This window comes from Monodelphis domestica, chromosome 6 (assembly GCF_027887165.1).
Source record: "Monodelphis domestica isolate mMonDom1 chromosome 6, mMonDom1.pri, whole genome shotgun sequence".
NCBI classification, from domain to species: Eukaryota; Metazoa; Chordata; class Mammalia; order Didelphimorphia; family Didelphidae; genus Monodelphis; species Monodelphis domestica.
In genome coordinates, this window is record NC_077232.1 from 171,735,829 (window position 1) to 171,755,046 (window position 19,218).

Below are 19,218 nucleotides of genomic sequence, written 5' to 3' on the forward strand. Positions count from 1 at the left end.
GGCAAAACATGGCTGATGTCTGCTGAATTTTTAAGTACTATAAATGGAGGCAAAATCTCTAGTTAAGAAGACCAAAGATTTCTATTGCAGATGACCAAGAAGTAATTTTTTCTTAAACCAGCTTCTATTATCTGCCAAGCAAAGTTTTGTAACAATGTATGTCATAGGGCAGATGCCACAGTGACCATAATTACTTTGTTTCCTTTCCCTCCAAACATTGAAAATATCGCCAGAGATCAAACAATGCACAAAATAAATTTCATTTCTATATTTTCAGTAAAACCTATGTGAATACACTTTGAAACAAGAGTACAACAAAATATAATATACTTCAAATGTTGAATATACAAACTATTATAGTTCAATTCTGAACACTGGTACTTTCCCTCCTTTAAGTTGAACTGAAAAAAAAAAGAAAAGAAAAGAAAGAAATACAGGTTTAAAACTACCTGACAAAAATTCATGCCGAGCGTGAACTTTCTAGTGAAAGAGTAGAGCTGAGACTGAAGTGTACGCACATATGCCAAGGCTGGGGGAGCGGCACAGGCATGTGTCAGCAAAGGCCAAAAGCCAGCTGCTACTATGTCCACAATTAAGAAAGCGACAGACTTCAACTACCATACAAAATATGTTACATGTAAATTCTATAACAATACTGTGCTAGGTACAAGATTTTTAAAATTTTTCTTTTAATAAAAAAAGCTTTACACAAACAAGCCATTAGCTTATTTCAAGAAAGAAAAACTGAAAATCAGTCTAAGGCTTTTGTTTTAAATCAGCTTAAGCTATATGATACAAAAATTCCACTAGGTCTCTTTTCTCCGTTGTCCTCTTTCAGAAGCTTTTGGATCCGTTCTTCAGTTCACATTCTAAAAAACCTATATTAGCAGAGTCTTCACATAGCACCAGTTAAGTGAGTACTGTGTTCACACAGTAATAATTGCTGGTATGCATAAAAAAAATGCATCAAAATTTGCTATTTGTAACAATGAGACCATCCTTCCTATCCCCCCTCCCCTATCCTAAAAGATCACCTCTTACAGAATTATTTTAGTGTTCCAAGTCTTAGTGTAACTTGATAATGTAGTGAACAGCTTGGTCCCTTTTTCAATCCTTTTTCATATTTATATGTTAACATTTTCTTATTGTAAGAGGCAGTTTTCTGTCAGCATCTCAATGTGTAGTTCATTTCCCACTTAAACATGGGATAAAGGTAATTTATTTCCAGTATGTCTCTGATTGCTTTCTTATATGCATTAAAAAAGTTTTCAAGTCTTTCCAAATGTTCTTGATGACATCCCATCAGTGTTTCCGTGTCAGTCCGTGTCTTGGGCAGGCCAGCTGGGTGCTGGCTGTAGCCTGGGAGTTGCCTCACTTCTCACAGGTCACGGTGCCTTCTGGTTTCACCGTGAGTGGAAGAGCAATGGTGGAAGGAGCGCTGACTACCACCACGTGGGTCACCGCTTTGCTTCCATCTGCAGGCTTTTCCTCCTGGACCAGCTGCAGAGTCTTCACCTCAGGCTCCTGCTTTACCACCATGGTGTCAGGCTTCCCCTCTGGCCCTTTGATCACAGCACTGATGACTCGGGGGGGAGTGTGGCCAGATGCCTGCTGCGCAGGCACTGAGAGTCTCATTACGGGGGTCCCATGGGCTATGGACACGGGGGTGAGTGCTCTCACGGCCAACGGGGTCCCAACTATATTGATGCTTCCTGATCCAGTCAGACTTGATTTTGTCTGCAACTGGCACTGTGCAAGTTGGGTGGCTGGGATAGTGATGATTTTGGCAGGCTGCATGGTGATTTTGTCTCCATTTTCAGTAGACGCTGGCATCACTGTAGGGATTGTCTGAATTACAACCTTTGGAGTGGTTGCTGTTGTGGGGCTGGTGCTGGTTATTAATGATGAGCCTGCATTGACCGACTGAACTGCCACAGTTGAAATTTTCTGTCCCAAAGAGGTCATGACAACAGGCACTTGCATTGCCACACGGACTGTTCTGTTAAATCAAAAAAAGAGAAAAGCTTATTACATGTCTCAAGAGGCGGATAAAACTGGCCAAAATAAATTTGAATGTAAAGAATTAGTGCCATCAAATCTCATCAGTTTACTTCCTGGTAATTCCTACAATCTGAAATAAAATAACACTGGTTTCTGTTTCTCTCTTACTATTTCTACCTCATCAGCCACCTAAATTTCAACCCATTTTACTATTAAAAATCAAACATGAGAAACACAAAGCCAAGCTAAAATTAGAATAAATATATAAACCAATTCATGTTAGCTGAGAAACATGTGTTAAAAGTAAAACTACATTTTTTAAAAGTACTTTTCAGTCATGCCATGCATTGAGAGCCTCAGAACACATTTTTTTTAAAGCCTATCCTTTTTACCATTGTAATATTGGATATTCCCAAGAACAGAGTGACAACAGAGAAAAGATATAACAGTACTGACCTTGGGGCAGCTGATGCTGAAACAGAAGTGGTGGTAGAAGGAGATCTTGAGGAAGCCTCATGCCCAGAGGATGTGATGTTCACAACTCTGGCTACAGCTTTCTCAGCCCTGGTACAGTTTAAAGGAGATGAGTTCTTTCCACGTACAGAAGCTGCTGCTTTCAGGAGGTTTTCGGCAGTTAATGAAACTCGTTCCAATGATTTTTCATCACTAGTTGCTGATAAATCTTCATTACAAGTATCATTTTTGTCATCATCTATGACAACAATGTTTTTTGGCATCTCTTTGAACTGATATACAAGCCTCTGCCCTTCTACCTTTGCAAGAATCCCCCTTTGGTAGTAGTATCTGTAAGAATAAAGCACCAAATGAGATGAGTTCATTATATATCTTACATAACACTTTTGTATTAATACATATTACTATATAAATATTATAGCCAACTATGTTTATTTTTCATGCTCTTTTAAGGAATTAGAGGATTTATTATATACACTGGCATTAATTACATTCTAAAACCATTCTGTTTAGAAGTTACTCTTATACCAAGACAGTAACTGTTTCATTTTGGTGTCCTTCACTTGTTTCAGCCTGAGCACTTTCTATGTGTCTGTAAGATTTCCCTCCCCACCCCTCTGTCATCTTGAGTAGAAGTAAAAGGCCCAAGAAAATAAAAGGGGGAGAGAGGGGCTCAAGGAGGAGTATCATCTGGAAAAGAAATAATCTTCATTCCTTGGACTCCCTGCCCCACACTTTTTCCCCATAATTGGGAAAACTAAAAAATATGATTGTACATTATTTAATTTATGTAAATTACAAATAAAATTTTGCAGATAAGATGCTCATGTATTCCTATCTGGACTTTACTTCCCCAAAATTACTTTAAAAATATGCAATGGCATACTTTTGAAAGTATTCAATAGCAAGATTTTATAAAAAAAAATTATCTACAGTATCCAATCATTACAGTTCCTATACAATGAGGAAAAGCAGTACAGTACAACTCCCAAATGCAAAAGCAAGATGAATTTCTGCCTCCAGGGATGCTGCCATTTTCACAAGAGAAAGAAGGATTCAGTGCCTTCTTTGCTTGTGGACTTTGTTGACTTTTGATCTAGTAGTTGGTAGGTAGGTAGGTTCCTGTCCTCCTGCCTAGGCCTCAAAGGACTGGGAGTGGAGTGGATACTGGCAGTAGCATTCATTAATTCCTGTAGAGATCAGAAACAAGGAGCTTATTGCCCTGCTTGCTCAAAAAGCTCAGGACAGAGAAGAATAAGAACAAATCTAAAGGTCTTTAAGAGTTAGAGAACTTGTTTACTTGCCTCCTTTTAGCTCTGTGACTGAAATTCACAAAAGAAGATGAAAGCGTTTAAGGTAAGAGTACACTTACTACTTGGATGCGTTATACATATTCTCACAAATATGTGTACAGTATAATTAGATTACTACTACTCTAACCCCTTAACAGTAAAATAGAGCACACAGGGCTGGACAAGGTTCTAGTAAACTCTCTTGGTCCTAGAGGACCATTACTAACAAGCTAAGGTGAAACTCAGCACCTTTCCATTTTTATATGCAAACTAGTTGCTAAAGGATATTTTTGTTCTCCCTCTTTGAACACCTTCCTTACTCCTTATCCCATCCAGGATATCCCCAACCCTACCCCACCCCCATCCCTGGGGCAAAATGACTAGACCAGCTGATAAGCAAGTGCAAGGAAACATTTCTATACCTCAAGTTGCTCTCAGAAAAAGAAACTATGATTTTCAAACAAAATGGACACTTCCAAATACTTTCAAGATGATGGCCAAAATGTCCAGAAAATATTTAGAAGCAATTTCAATAAGCAAATATATCACTGTTATCTGTGTTAATGCAGTTTAAATTTTAATATAGGAAACAACTTTGTGAACAAATCCAGCTACATGTAATAAATGGTGTTCCTAAACCAACAAAAGGGCTTTGAACTTAAGAAACCTTTTAAAAAAACCTTTCTCCAATACTACACTCCCAAACCACCACCACCAATAACAAAAGCCCACCATATACAATTGTGTTTTCCCACTGCTTAAAAATTCCTGGAAATATTACACCCTTAATTCTTAGGCTCACCCAAAAAATATATACAATAATGTTATCACTGCTGATATTAAAAAAAAAAGATATCTGCATGAAAAAAGTGAGCATGCTTTCCAAAAATGAGTTAATGTTTGATAATGTTAAGACGTAAACTCACCAATTACTGAGATTTTCTTTATTTTAAAATGTTTTTCATTCTATAGCTAATGAATAAAGAGAACACTGCTTCTCTTTTCATTTCTGTCCAGCAGTTCAGGGGTTATGTTTGTATGGTTTTGTTTTTTACCTCAAGGCCCTTCCCATAGTTTCATAGTTCATGTCCGGTTTGTTCTTGTGCTTTCCCCAGAGCTTGGATACAGCTTTGGAATCCACAAGTTTGAATATCCCCTTTTCTCTCTGCGTCCACTTAATATATCGAGGACAGGTATTTTTGTCCTGAAGGAGATCTAAAAGGAACTCCCACAAATATGTTGTGTTACCTTTAAAAATAAACATAAAAAGGATTTTAGGCATGTGTATATGCTTATAATATCATAATGGTAGCTCACTGGGTCAAAAAGTATCCAACATTATTACCTAATTTGTGCATTTAAGCAATAAAAGAATGATAATTATATGCTATAATTCTATTAAGACCCCCATCATTACATGTACATTTTTTTATATTGTCTCTAATAAAGCCTATATTACAGATGTTCTATTTACTCCCTGACATCAGCAATTTCACTGGTTTTTCTATGTTGATTTTAATCTGGGTGAAAGTCTTAAATTCTGTCTTTGTCCCAAATCTATAACTTCATAGCTAGTAAACCTTCTGTTGTGGTGCAGATTTGGCAGCACCTGAACCTTCTTGCTTTAGTGAGTTGTCTAGGCCCCAAGAAGTTCAAAAAGCCAAGTGTATGTCAGAGGAAGGACTTCACCCCAGGGCCTTTTTACTTCCAGATTGGCTGGTGACATAACCAAGTCCATCAGCTGCACTTTGGAGGTGTGTGCATGTGCATGTATGAATGTATGTGTGTATATCTATAATGGCTTTCTTAAACATGGGGCTCAAGTAGCAATGACTTAGCAGAAAAAGCCCTGCAACATCTGGATTCAGATGACCTGGATTCCAATTCCAGTTTGACCTTGGCTAAGTCACTTATACTATCAGGGACTTAAGTTTCCTCATCTATAGAATGAGATTGTCCTGGAAGTCTACATTTAGACTTATCTAAATTCCATGGTATTATGAAAGCCAAAGTCCCAATGATTCTCCTCCAAACTAAAGGAACTTCTGCTAGCCTTCACTTCTGTAGAGGTAAGCAAGCATGTAATGAAGCTATAGAAGTTTTAGCTCAGTCATCAGGTATGAGAAACTTTTAGTGTCCACGCATGGATAAAATAAGCAAGGACTGTAGGCTACCTCTTAACATAGAGCAAATTTCTCATACATTACTTTAAAAAATTTCATCAATTCCCTCTAACAGATAACTACCAATCAATTCAAAGGTGGCTAAGGAAAGGTCTTCAGACAAGCAGCTGCCTAGCAAAACGCTCCTTTAAAATATGCTTGAACTCATTTGGACCAGAGTTCTGCAACACTAGAAGGCTGGCATGGTATATAAATAATTCAGTTACCAAAAAATTAAAATAAAAAGGCAGATTCTTTCAAAAAGCATGAAGACAAGTAACATTTCATGGCACTGGTAGACCTGGAAGGTGGCAAAGAATCCCTCACTTTGTGGATGAGTAAGCCAAGAGGGGCACATTCAATCAGTAATAGGCTGACAAGCCTCCTAGTTTTCTCCAACAGATCTTTGCATGCTCACAAGCTGACCTATTTTGGGCCCTTAAGAAACATTCAGGGAATTGCACTAAACCACACTGTGTCATTCCAGCTCTCACATCTTCCATGAGATGGGGTATTAGACTTAAAAGAATTAAGTAGTACAGAGATCCTTAAAATGGTCCAACTAATTTTAATAAGTATCAAATTTTGCCCTGGTTTGCTACGATTTTTTTAATTACAGATAAAATGTCAAGATCAACAAGCATTCATTCATATGCATAATTATAAGCAATTATGGTATGCAATGCTAAAGTGCTATAGGCCATGCAAATTAAATATGAGATACATCTCCCCTTCAATAAGTTAGAAATATAGAAAAGGAAAATAACAAACAGATGGAACATAATAATATAGCAAATTACAAAGAGAGTACATAGCTGCCTAATAAATCATAGCTATTCAATAGTGCAAGAGGGGTACAGCAAGCTAGATGAGCTGTGTGCAGGGGATTCACAGAACTAGGGCTAGTAACATGAGTAAGGCACCAAGAGGAGAGAGGAATGAGCAAAAGTAAAGAGCAAGAAAAGCAGAAGAATATCTAAAAAACAGATTTTCAGGCTGTCAGTGGCAAAAGATGTAAAAGAGGAATAACACAAAAATAATTAGTTTTCATTTATTATCAAAGTGTAAAAAAAGTGACAATATTTGCTGGTGTTCCATGGATCCTTTCTACAACTTGGCAGCAATTTATAGTCCTTCAGGCTACAACAGGTTCATGCAAAATGAATTTTTGTTCTGGTTCCTAGGAAGTCCACATTATGAAATGGATTACTTTTGGTCACCTTTCTGTCATAGCAGTGTACACTAATGGGATTAAAAAAAGTTATGAATCCTACAGGTTACCTATTTTGCATACTAAGAAGGGCATTATCAACAACTGACTTTATGAAGCCCAGTACAATCCTGATCTAGCATTACCCAACAAATTAAAACATTAGGTTATGTCTCTTAGGCCATTTCAAAGGAAGTCACCTTGTACATCAAAGTCTACATGCAAACAAGTCCATTTGTAAGATGGAACCAATCCCACCTGAAGTTGACAAGCAGGAACTTACAAATAATGAAGTTAAACTTCAATTTTAAAAAGAACTGAGAATTAGAAGTATCTATGTTGCTTTGTTCTTCAACTAGAGGGCATTTTAAAATGAATTTCATTAAGTCAACCATTGAATGTCAAGGTTCTGAAAATTAACTCATTACAAAGCTCTGAATCAAGCTTTTTATTACACAGGAGTAAGTTGCAACTGCCAATCTGCAAACAAAACTTATATATATATAAATAACAAAGTTTTCGTTTACTTTTTCTTCCTACTACTAGGGAGGCTAAGGCTAGAAGTTAGCTTGTGATTAGGAATTCTAAGCCATATCGCCAAAAGTCAAGTAGAATCTAAATCCAACACCAGTACGGTGAGCCCTTGAGAATAAGAGACCATCAGGCTGCACTCTTAAAGAGGGGTGAACCAGTCCAGGTCAAAAATGGAGCAGGTAAAAGTTCTGGTGCCCATCAGCAGTGGGATCAGGGCTCTAAGTGTGTATAGCACTTCCAAGCATGCATCAAATAAGACGAACCAGTCTCCTTACTCAAAAAAATTTTCCCTAACACTATTTGTATGTCTATCCTTTCAAAGTTAACAATAACTGAACTAATTATAATCTTCCAAATAAAAACATGTAATAGGAACTGGCTTCAGTTATGCATGGAGCTGATTTTGGAAGTGAAATGACTGCAGACATATAGAAATAAGACTCCTAAATGAGCCTCAAACTGGATTACTGATTTCTAAATAACTGAGTTTGCTACAATCATTACTTAAGTAAATAGCATTTAACTAAATGCTCAGCTCATCAAAATGATTATATATTTCCCCTAATTTCCATTTGGTATTTTCAAATTAAAAAATGTTTAAAATACAATACCCTTTAAATATAAGTAATACTGATTTCAGGGGTCAAATGAAATAATGGTTTAGTTTAGTAAACTGAAAAGCAGATACAAACCCCCAAGTGACAATATGAATCCAATAATCAAATTAAATGTTCTAAAAACAATGACATTGACAAGTTTTAAATCAAACTAGTTTGTTTGTTTTTTTTTACCACTGATGTAATGATGTAAAAACTATGAATATTTAAAATAAGAAAAAAAAAGAGGGTAAATGGACTCTAGGAAATAGTAAAAACACTAGAGGAAAGTCCTGGCGTATGTTGTATGAATCCTATACAAAGCACTCATAGAACACTGAGAACAAGAAGCCATAGATTGGCTGCAATATGCACCAGTAGAAACAGTCACACCAATAAGATTACAAATCAATTTAAGGAAGAAAAGACACTTTGAAAATGCAAGAGTGCTTAATACTCAATACTTTGCCAAATGTTTTACCATGACCTTGAAAAACCTATCAAGCAAAAGAAAAATTTCCTGAGAAAAAAAATTTTAATTTAAAATGGGAATAAATTATTTCAAAAGCTAAGGTATACAGTAAGGTCAGTACTATCTTAGGGTAGGTACCTTTTAACTGAAATGTGTCCTGGAAATTTTTTAATTAGCCTCAATAAAATTCTCTCATGAAGTAAAAATACTGAGAAAAACAAGCCTTTAGTTAACATACTACTTCCTTTAACAACAGTAGCTACAATCTACACATTTAAACTGCAAAGAAAAATATATTCATTACTATCATGTGCATCAAAATGTATAAAGTATACTTTTTTTTTTTAATCGCAATGTAAATGTCAACTATCAAATAAAATTTCTACCCACACGTACAAACTGGCACTCCCCAAATTACCTTTGCCTTCTCTGGGTTTTTTCTTGATGCCTAACTCAGGGGACCCATTGGAAATGGCTGGTTGTTGGGTCTTTGGTTTACGGCCAACTGTAAAAAATAAAATTTTAAATAAAATTATAGAATGAGAATAGGGACTATATCCAATAGAAATGTAGCTACTAGACTTTGTTCTAACATACAGGTAGAAGAGGTTCATGAATTTGCTAATTAATGCCATCTACATGTTATACAGGAAAAAACTTGAGTTTAACATTTTCTTTTTAAATTGAAGTTTTCGATTACCTCAATTATTTGGCAGTAGTCATACAATCAGGCAATTATTGCTACAGTGAGTCTCTTTACTAACTTCTTCCATATGAATAGCAACAGACAAGAATCCAACTACAATTCAAGAAATATTTGACCTGTATTTATACATGTTTATATAAATCTATTTTTACATTCTCATCTCAGATGATCTATGTAATTAAAAACAAAGTGAATGATTGTCATTTTGAACATTTTAAAATTCTAAACTTCTACAACTCATTCCTCAATACAAAAAGCAAACCCTATTTTTCTGAGCCAACTGTTAATTTACCTAGTACTCGTTTCATGAAGCCATAAGTTTAAAGCTAAAAGAGATCTTAGAGAGCATGTCCAACTCCTTCCTTTTGCAGATGAAGATGCTGAGAGCCCCAGGTTAAGTGATTTGCCCCAGGTTACAAAGGTGTTGTAAAGGCCAAGACTAGATAGAACCTAAATCTTGACACAAAATTTGGTACTCTTTCCACTCCCTCCTCCAGACACTTCTCATTTTCCACTTTGTGGCGGATGCCTTTTGCAGTCAGTCCTATATAAGACGTGTTTGATTCATTCAGTTTTAATAAGCCATTAAACTAAGAAGGCCTGCCTATAGCTTCCTTGAATGTGTAATGTTGGTAAAGTCAGCCTAGGTACAGTTAAATACTATTATAGCCAAGACAGCTTTAATCAAGAATTTTTAATAACATAATAAGGTTTTTATTCTAGCAAACTGTCTGCAGATGTGGGGTTTAGTTTAAAATAGTTATAAGGAATTATTCAGGCCAAAAAAATCTTGTAGAACAATGTTCTAATAACAATAAGCTCCCGAATACTAGAAATATGCAAGCAACAAAAGCCCCACCATCTTTTGTTGGGGACAATAACTCTAATGTACAAAGTGCTTTAGGTTTAAACTAAAAAGTCCTTTTCATACAATCTCTTCTCAAATAAGAGTTTATGTTTTCCAGAGGAGATCCCTGAATCATCAAGAGGCACTTAACTTGGAAAATAAAAACCTGACTTCAGATCCTAACTTCTTTGAGCTCCAGTGTCTTCCATCTACAAGAAAATGAAGGAGCTGGGCCATGAAAGTTCCTAAGGATTTTTTCCCCAACTCTTTAAAATCCTATGCTTTTCGTTGGTGCTCCCATCCCAGTGACAATTTAAGTAAAATTATGTTACAATGAATATGCATCTTTTGCTGTAGAAACAATTATTGGACTGCTCACAATATGTTTTTCATTTAAACCTTACTTCCTGTCTATAGAATCAATACTGTGTGTTGGTTCCAACACAGAAGAATGGTAATTCTTCTACAGAATGGTAATTCTACTTCTACAGGGTAATGGGGGACTTGGCCAGGGTAACACAACTAAGAAGTGTCTAAGGCTCTTCTCCTCCTATCTCTAGTTCTGGTTCTCAATCTTCTAAGCCACCTAGCTGCTCCACAGAAATGTGATTTTCAATAACTTTTTTTCATTACAACAAAATCCTATCTCAAAAGAATAATGTAGAGCTTTTGTGAAGTTAATTATCATTAGATTTTATCTATATCTTATATTCAAAAATATTTCAATCCAGGAAATGACAAAGACCCCAAAGACTATATGCTAACATCATAATTAAAGCCAACGTTACAATAATTAGATAACTCATTGGCCAATTTGCATGGCAGATTATATGGATGACAAATCTTTCTTTCCAATTCTTGTTGATATTCTCACCTACTCTGATTACTTAAAACCCACTGACATTATTGTTACCTTTGTTATTTCACTATACAATCTAAAAGGAATTGGAATGAAGACCTCTTCAATGCATTAATTTTCCTGAGCCCAGGTCTTCCTTCTGACCCATCCTAGCTATATGATCCTTAACCAAGTCACTTACCCCTCTGCTTTCCAAAAAATAAGTTATGGATAAGGTCTGCTAATTATACTGGTAAATCCACAAGTTCTCTATGTCCATCCAATCCCTAGCCCAGAGAAGGTTGAAGTCTCAAAGTCAACAAACTTCATGATTTCTATTTGTCTTGAGAGCTCTTACTATGATGTATCCACTGCCCAGAAGAAGGAGCCAGAAAACAGCTGAGCTTGAGAAACTGGAGAATTACCCACCACTTCCTAAGTCACAGTCACTGTCACAGTCCATGTTAAAATTGTTTTGTCTGAAATGTACTTTGACTCCCTAGATCTAACAAATCTTCTATTTATATAGAAGAACTCAAATATACTGCAAAGCCAAACACAACAATATTTAACAGGCTCACAAATCTAGTGCAAGGGATGGGACCTGAAGCCATTTAGGAAAGGTCAACCCTCTAATTTTTAGGAAATTCAGGCTCAAAAAGGTTTACTTACCCAAGGTTACATATGCAGTAAACATCAAAAGTGAGAATTGAACCCAAGTCCTCTGATTCCAGAGGCAGAACTCTTTTTCAGAATCATATAAATTTGGGGGTCACCTGTCATTTTTGTCATCTTGATCCATGACTGCTCTTCAATAGCAAGAATTAAAAATTTTGTAAGCTCATAATTACTTTTTTTTTTAGATTTCACTTCTGTAATTAAACAGGTCTGGTTAAGTATTCAATAAGTTACTTATACTGGTATATTTTCATATATATATATATATATATATATATATATATATTCAAACCATAAAAAGATTTCTTCAAATTATTAGAAAAAATAATTATTTTATGTTAATTTAAACAATTTGTTTATATAATTTTTTCTTGAGATTAAAAAGATTAATTTTTTAACAAGAGAATTCCTAGTCTCTGGTTGAAAAAGTTTCCTTAGAAGAAAAAAGGGGGGGGAGTTAGGTGGCTCAGTGGATTAGAGAGTCACGCCTAGAAATGGGAGGTCCTAGGTTCAAATCTGGCCTCAGACACTTCCTAGCTATGTGACCCTGGACAAGTCATTTAACCCCCACTGCCTAGGACTTGCTACTTTTCTGCCTTGGAACCGATACACAGTATTGATTCTAAGACAGAAGGTAAGGGTTTAAAAAAATTAAAATTAAATTAAAATTAAAATTTTAAAAAAAGAGAGAAAAAAAGATTTTTCTTGCTTAATTTCTATCTCCTTACCTTTCACTAATCTTTTCTAATTCTCTAAATTCTATTTACCCTCAATTCTCTAAAAACTCCAGTATTTTCCCAACGACAGCAAGAGTTCCATTAATGGGGAAAGGTAGGAAAGGACAGGCAATGTCCTTTATAATCTATACTGATCTTTAAGTGCTTATACATCAGACACTGCCTAAGTGAATATTTTTAATTCTTTTTATATTTAATAATTTATTTTAAAGGAATTGATGCCTTATCTATATATCATAGCAATTTTTGAACAGTCTCTACTCTCAAAACTGAACCCCTTTCTTATGACAAAGAAAACAAATGACAAAAAAAAGGAAAGTGGCCACATCAGGATGTAAATGGGGTAAAAACTTTCAATTCCTTTAAGCCCTATCTCTGATGAGAAATGTATGTTTTATTCATGCTTTGAAAGGTACTGAATTTTATCATACTCTGCAATGAATCTCTGATTAACCTAAAGTGTATGCATATCTGTCAATATATTACAGATTTTGGTTAGTATTTCCACTGACAACGATCACAATCCAATTATAACATCATCTTAAGAATTACCTGAAACTCAGAAACTGGTCTTCCTGATTCTATGTCTAGCATTCTAGCTACTATACCACACTGCCTTAAGATGCCATCTCCTTTCCTACCAGCTACCAAAATCAAAGCCTATCCAACAATATTTGTAGAGGGGATGACACCACACATACACATATACCCCCATGCACCACCCACAAATACACACACATCCCTAAGCCCTGTGTCCTCAATCTTCTATGGTTTATTACTGACTGATCCAGTTTCACATAGGATCCAAATGGATTTTTATCCATAGGGACTCTGAAAAGTACATACATATGGCTGCCAATAGTACATTTTTAAGCCCATTAGATTTATTTTTCATTTAACAACTTAACTCCTTCCTAGTTATTAGAACAAAACAAAACAAAAAAAAAGAACTTCTCAATCTTGCCAACTATTGGAATAAAGCATTAAACTATTAAAGAGTTTGAAGTATATAATCTGAAATAATAACAAAAGTTTCTACTTTTAATGTAACTTATTTCCACTATGATGGAAGATAGCGTCTGTGAATATGTAAGGAATAAAATACTCTCAAATAACCTTGTAGTACAAAAATCCAATAATGAAAATTGGTATATACAAGAAAGAGAAAGACTGTAAAATATGGAGGGGGGTTCCTTTTTTACCATTTATCTGGTGTCTTTGAAAGCATGAGGTGTCTCCTAATTCTTGTTTATTTATTTGTTTGTTTTTAAAGCCTTGACCTTCCATCTTAAAATCAATACTGTGTGTACTGGTTCCAAGGCAGAAGAGCAATATGAGCTAGGCAATGGGGTTCAAGTGACTTGCCCAGGGTCACATGGCTAGGAAGTGTCTCAGGACAGATTTGAACCCTAGTACCTCCTATCTTTAGGCCTGGCTCTCAATCCACTGAGCCACCCAGTTGCCCCCCCCCCCCCCCTCCATAGACTATGGTGTATTCAATTTTTATTGTTTCAAATTCTTTTTCCTAAGGAAAAAAAATAAATTATAAGTATTAATCTGCTTTTCTCAAGAACCTTCAACAAAAATCCACTTTACCTTTCTTCTTTTTCATTGGCTCATGGATATCTGGTGAGGTTGGAACAGGAGAGGTATCCATAGGTTCTGACTCCTCAGTTGACACTTCAACTACAGTCTCTGTGATAACATCTGGTCTCATAGCAGCATGGATAAACTCTGGAGTAGACACACAAGGAGGAACAAAGACTTCCACTATATTAAAAAAAAAAGAAAAAGATTACATTTTTCTCCCTCTCAATAAGTTTATGACATGGGACAATTTAAATTTCAGAAGAGGTATTAATTATGATTCAGCTTAGCAATAATCTTAATGAGGCTTAAAATATAAAAAAAACCAAGCCATCTCTCCTTTCCCCACCTATCTATGATTCTTTCTCAAGTTCTGAAGTAAAATTAACTGTGGACTGGGAGGCATAAACTTATTCTTATATTATAGAAACTGTTACTGAGACTGTTTTAACTGCTTCTGTGACCTATGAAGTGCAACTTTTGAAAAAAAAATACAAATATGTTATCTATTTAAATTTCATGCAAACAGACTCCATACAAAGCACATTCTCATGCACAATACAGTTTTTTTCCATGATGACATTATTCTTGTTGTCTCCTCCCTCTTCCTTCCCCCCTCCAGAAGTTGACAAGCAATTTCACCGAGTTATACATATATTATCACTCAAATCCTATTTCCATATTATTCATAATATAATTTTGATCCTTAAAATTCCCTTTCCTACTTGAAGAACTAAAAAAATTCCTTTTCCAACTAGGAATTGTTCTTAAAAATTACTATAAACTTTCATCACTGTCAATTCTGGGAAATCTGGAGCTCATAGCTGTGAGATGATGAAAAGCCTAAATAATAAAATCATCCCATATGTCCTGCCATATGTCACCAACATTTTCATGTAGGTGAAATCAAGATAAAAGTAAAGAGCAACACCTTTAAAGGAAAAAGTTCTCACAAAGAGTAAGCATACAGCCTAAGAGATGTGTGGGTAAAGAGAGAGGCAGCCCTAGTTCCACAGAGAATACTTAATGACAGAAAAATTTAATTATATTGCTATAAACTCAAATTGGAGCATTTTTTTAAAGCACCAATTTGTGAAGCCACCGCCACCTCCTTCTCCCTTTTGGTCACTCCTCTTGATTCAATGCCTGTCCAGTGGCTAGAAAGAAGGAGAGAGGATTGAGTCCCCAAACACCATACTCTACTCCCTATCTACAATGGTTTGTGACTAATCTAAAGAAAAGCAGCCTATAGTATAAATAGTAATCCTAAAATACTTGTACAATTGGCATCTTTTTTAAAGCTATAATTTTTTTAACCTTAAGGGTCTTCTATATCTCGCTATTATTAGGATAAAACATTAAATAAACATTCAAGGGTTTGGCTTAAACATGCACATTTATAAATAAACATCAGTCAATTTTTGGCCAATTAACCCTACATGTGATTAGTGATGATTAATGATGCACTCATAATACTTTTTCTTTTTACAATTTTCTTGAAAAGTAAAACAGTTGCTATAATATAAACACAATATTCATCTCAATGGCAGTTCACATACCAGGACTTGTAGCATCCCTCAAGCAGGTTGGAGACTCCATATGAAGCAAGGCTTCAGCAGCTTCAATTGTCTTATCCGTGCAGTGTACATTACTACTATGAACGGATGCTTCAACTAGGGATAAAAAAATAAATAAATAAAACCAAGTACACGCCTTTAAAGTCTTGATTTCAAGTATATACTTATTTTAAAATAAAAAACTCAGACCAGATAAAAAATTCTAAATGTCATTAAAATTATTAGTATACACTAGTTAATCTTGAATACAGGAACAGCTAGGTGGCTCAGTGGACAAAGCCAGGCCTGGAGACAGGAAGTCCTGATTTCAAATGTAGCCTCAGACACTGCCTAGTTGTGTGAACCTCTGAGTAAGTCACTTAACCCCAATTCTAAGACAGAAAGTAAGAGTTTAGAAAAGAAATCTTGAGTACAGTATTTAAGTTTCAAAGCAATGATGAGTTAGTATCTAAGCTTCCTTAAAATGGATGTTAATTTTTTTAAAAAGGATTTTCTGGGTACTATCAAAAAAAAAATTGAAATTGAACTCTGAAACCTTGAAATTTGAACTGTCAACTTTAAGCCAAAACTAAGGAAAAATAAGCATGGTTACAGATTAAACAATTCTAAGAGGTAAAAAGCACCTTTATCAAAACAATACCCAATACCATGTCTACTAAAACTCTGGGTCCCAAGCAGAGTTGGGAGTGCTTAACTCCAATTCCATTCAAAGTAGTGAAGTAATTCTCTTAACCAATGAAATAACTTCCCTGTCTGTATGTGATAGTGTTAATCATAGACCCTTTCTGGACACATAGGAATGACAAGAGATTCTACTTTTTCCAAGAGGATTCGTTCCTGGTTTAGACACATAATATCAACAACTTTTCCAATGATAATGGAAAAATTAACCCTAAATTAGCAGTACCATACCCCCATTTGGGAAAATCATTATAATTTCATTTATAATAACCTTTCCTTTACTGAAGGGACCTTTCTGGGATCCTCAGAGAGTGATTCTCTTTATTCCCATGAAGATATTCAATTTGTTTTGTGGGAAAATGGGTGAATCAGAGCTTTATAATATATACTAGGGAGGAAAGATTCACCTTTTACCACTTACTATCCAATTTGTACAAAATTACAGTGAAGGGAAGGTAGGATCCTAAATGCTGAAAATGTGTCTTTGTATTATAAAAATAAATTCTATTCAATTTTTAAGGTAAACCCAAAACACCTCAGTTGAACTAGGATTTTAAATACTGTTAACCAACTCTGCTACCCTTCTCAACCTCTCATTTTCTGGACAACATTTTTAAATCCAGTGACCCCTTAACCACCTGTTGTACATCATCTACACTCTCACCAAGGTAGCTGTGCCTCAGCAGTTGCTCTTTCCATTTATGGAAATCTGCTCAAAGCTCAATCGTTCCAGAGAGGCAGCCAACATCTGAGCAAATCTATCTTTAGGTGACCCTGCTTACTCTATCTGTTGCTTCACTAAATTAAAGAGGATTCAATTAGTACTTCTGTCCAAACTTCAGAAAGCCTACTCAAAAATAAAATGCAATCTTTAGGCTAGAGGTCACCTAAAAGAAGATAATCAATCATAGATATGGTCTATTCAAGATGCCATTTTAACCTTTTTTTGAAGAGGGGATTATATATTGTAGATTAACTAAAAGCAAAGCTGAATCGAAGAAAAATTACTTGATCAAAGTAAAACGAGTAATTTTACAAACTAAAACTTTCATTTACTCAAAATATATACTCATAAAGATATACTCATGTTAGCAATTTTTATACTATTTTTTAAGTAGCCATGAGAGTAAATTCCTTATACAATTATTTTAGTAGAACATATCCTAAAGTGCACATTTTGAAATGAGCCCAAAACATACATTTTGAAATGGGAATCTAAAAAGTTCAACTAAAAACAGTAACTAAAAACAAAATTCTAAGAGGTTTTTTAAATTACATGTAAATCCTATTTAAAGTCAAAGAGGGAGGGGGCAGCTGGGTAGTTCAGTGGATTGAGAGCCAAGCCTAGAGACGAGAAGTCTTAAGTTCAAGTCTGGCCTCAGACACTTCCCAGCTGTGTGACCCTGAGCAAGTCACTTGACCCCCATTGCCTAACCCATACCACTCTTCTGCCTTGGGGCCAATACACAGTTAGTATTGACTCCAAGATGGAAGGTAAAGGCTTAAATAAAATAAATAAAGTCAAAGAGGGGAAGGACATAGGGTTAAGCCCCCCAACTGCACATTATTATGCTGCCCCTTGATTCTTAACTGGTTCAAGGTCAATATGTACACCAAAGTTTACTTAACCTCACAAATTCATTAAGACCCTGGAATATTCCTTTAAAACTTATTTCCTTCTCACTGAGAAACTCTTTAAAATCAGGCAGGCAAAAGTAGAGTTAAAAAGAAAACCAAAGCACATGTTGTCCAAACATAGTTTTTGTTCTCCAGATCAAGCGTTATATAATGTGAGGGGGGCAGCTGGGTTAATCAGTGGTTTGAGAGCCAGGCCTAGAGATAGGAGGTCGTAGGTTCAAATCTGACCTTATCTCAGACCCTTCCCGGATAGGTGACCCTGGGCAAGTCACTTAACCTCCCCCCCCCCCCCACTGCCTCACCCTTACCACTCTTCTGCCTTGGAACCAATACATGCTATTGATTCTAAGGAGGAAGGCATGGACTTAATAAATAAGTAAATAATGTGAAGTTGTGAGGCACATTATTACATAGAACTGTTAAAAATAAGTTTGTATATACAAACATTGTTCATTTTTCACTCCATTGTGAAGATTCAATCATTAAAATAACCAAAATAAGTAAGTCAGGTTGTGTTCCAAACTTGAAATACACAAAACACATATAACAGACAAATTTAGACATTAAAGAAATTTGCACTATCATTTTTGAAGGCCCCAAAGCCACTAGTTATGTTGATACTTCAGGTCCTTAAAATATATTTAATAAAAAATTATCTAAATACCCTCAAAATATAAAATTCATATAATCAAAATCCATTTGATACACATTCCAACTGCTTAAACTAAAACAATCCTGAAACCAAGTGAGAGTTCTGAAAAAAGCTAAAGAATCTCTAAATGCAAACATGCAGCCAGGCATTTTGATATACAAATTGTCCCCGATAAAAAGCATGCATCCTATTCTCTACATTCAGCCTTTTAATTAATGGACTACTTATTTTTAGCTGCCTTCGCTCATTCATTCAACAGTTTATGTCAATAATGCTGAATACAATCAAACAGAGGAATCAACAGTGCCTGCTACTCAATCCATTTCAGGGCAGTTTCCAGGAATACTCCTCTTCATAAATGTACAAACTACCTGCACTGCCATTTATTTACACTACTATCAGCATTCCACAATGTAACCCAGAATCACAAAGAAATTATGAATTTCAAATATACCTTTATGGGACAACAAAATGTCTTAAAGAGTCAAAGGACAATTGTGTAGGAAGGCTAAACTACCATACCAAAGTCAACTCAG

At 35.4% G+C, this 19,218-nt stretch overlaps 1 protein-coding gene across 7 annotated transcripts in view; it reads right to left on the bottom strand.

Moving 5' to 3' along the window:
• Window positions 1–253: 253 nt before the first annotated feature.
• The window catches only part of ELF2 (E74 like ETS transcription factor 2), a 95,071-nt gene continuing 76,106 nt past the window's right edge, over window positions 254–19,218 (bottom strand). For 5 of the 7 annotated variants that reach the window (XM_056802710.1, XM_007496315.3, XM_003341417.4 and 2 more), the window contains 6 exons: window positions 15,694–15,807; window positions 14,144–14,317; window positions 9,160–9,246; window positions 4,823–5,015; window positions 2,458–2,805; window positions 254–1,999 (listed from right to left, as the gene is read on the bottom strand). In XM_056802710.1, the coding sequence (XP_056658688.1) occupies window positions 1,372–1,999; window positions 2,458–2,805; window positions 4,823–5,015; window positions 9,160–9,246; window positions 14,144–14,317; window positions 15,694–15,807 (1,544 nt within the window). In that variant the 3' untranslated portion in view covers window positions 254–1,371. The remainder of the gene's footprint in view (window positions 2,000–2,457; window positions 2,806–4,822; window positions 5,016–9,159; window positions 9,247–14,143; window positions 14,318–15,693; window positions 15,808–19,218) is intronic. The other 2 variants (XM_056802711.1, XM_056802712.1) reach the window with 1 other exon arrangement.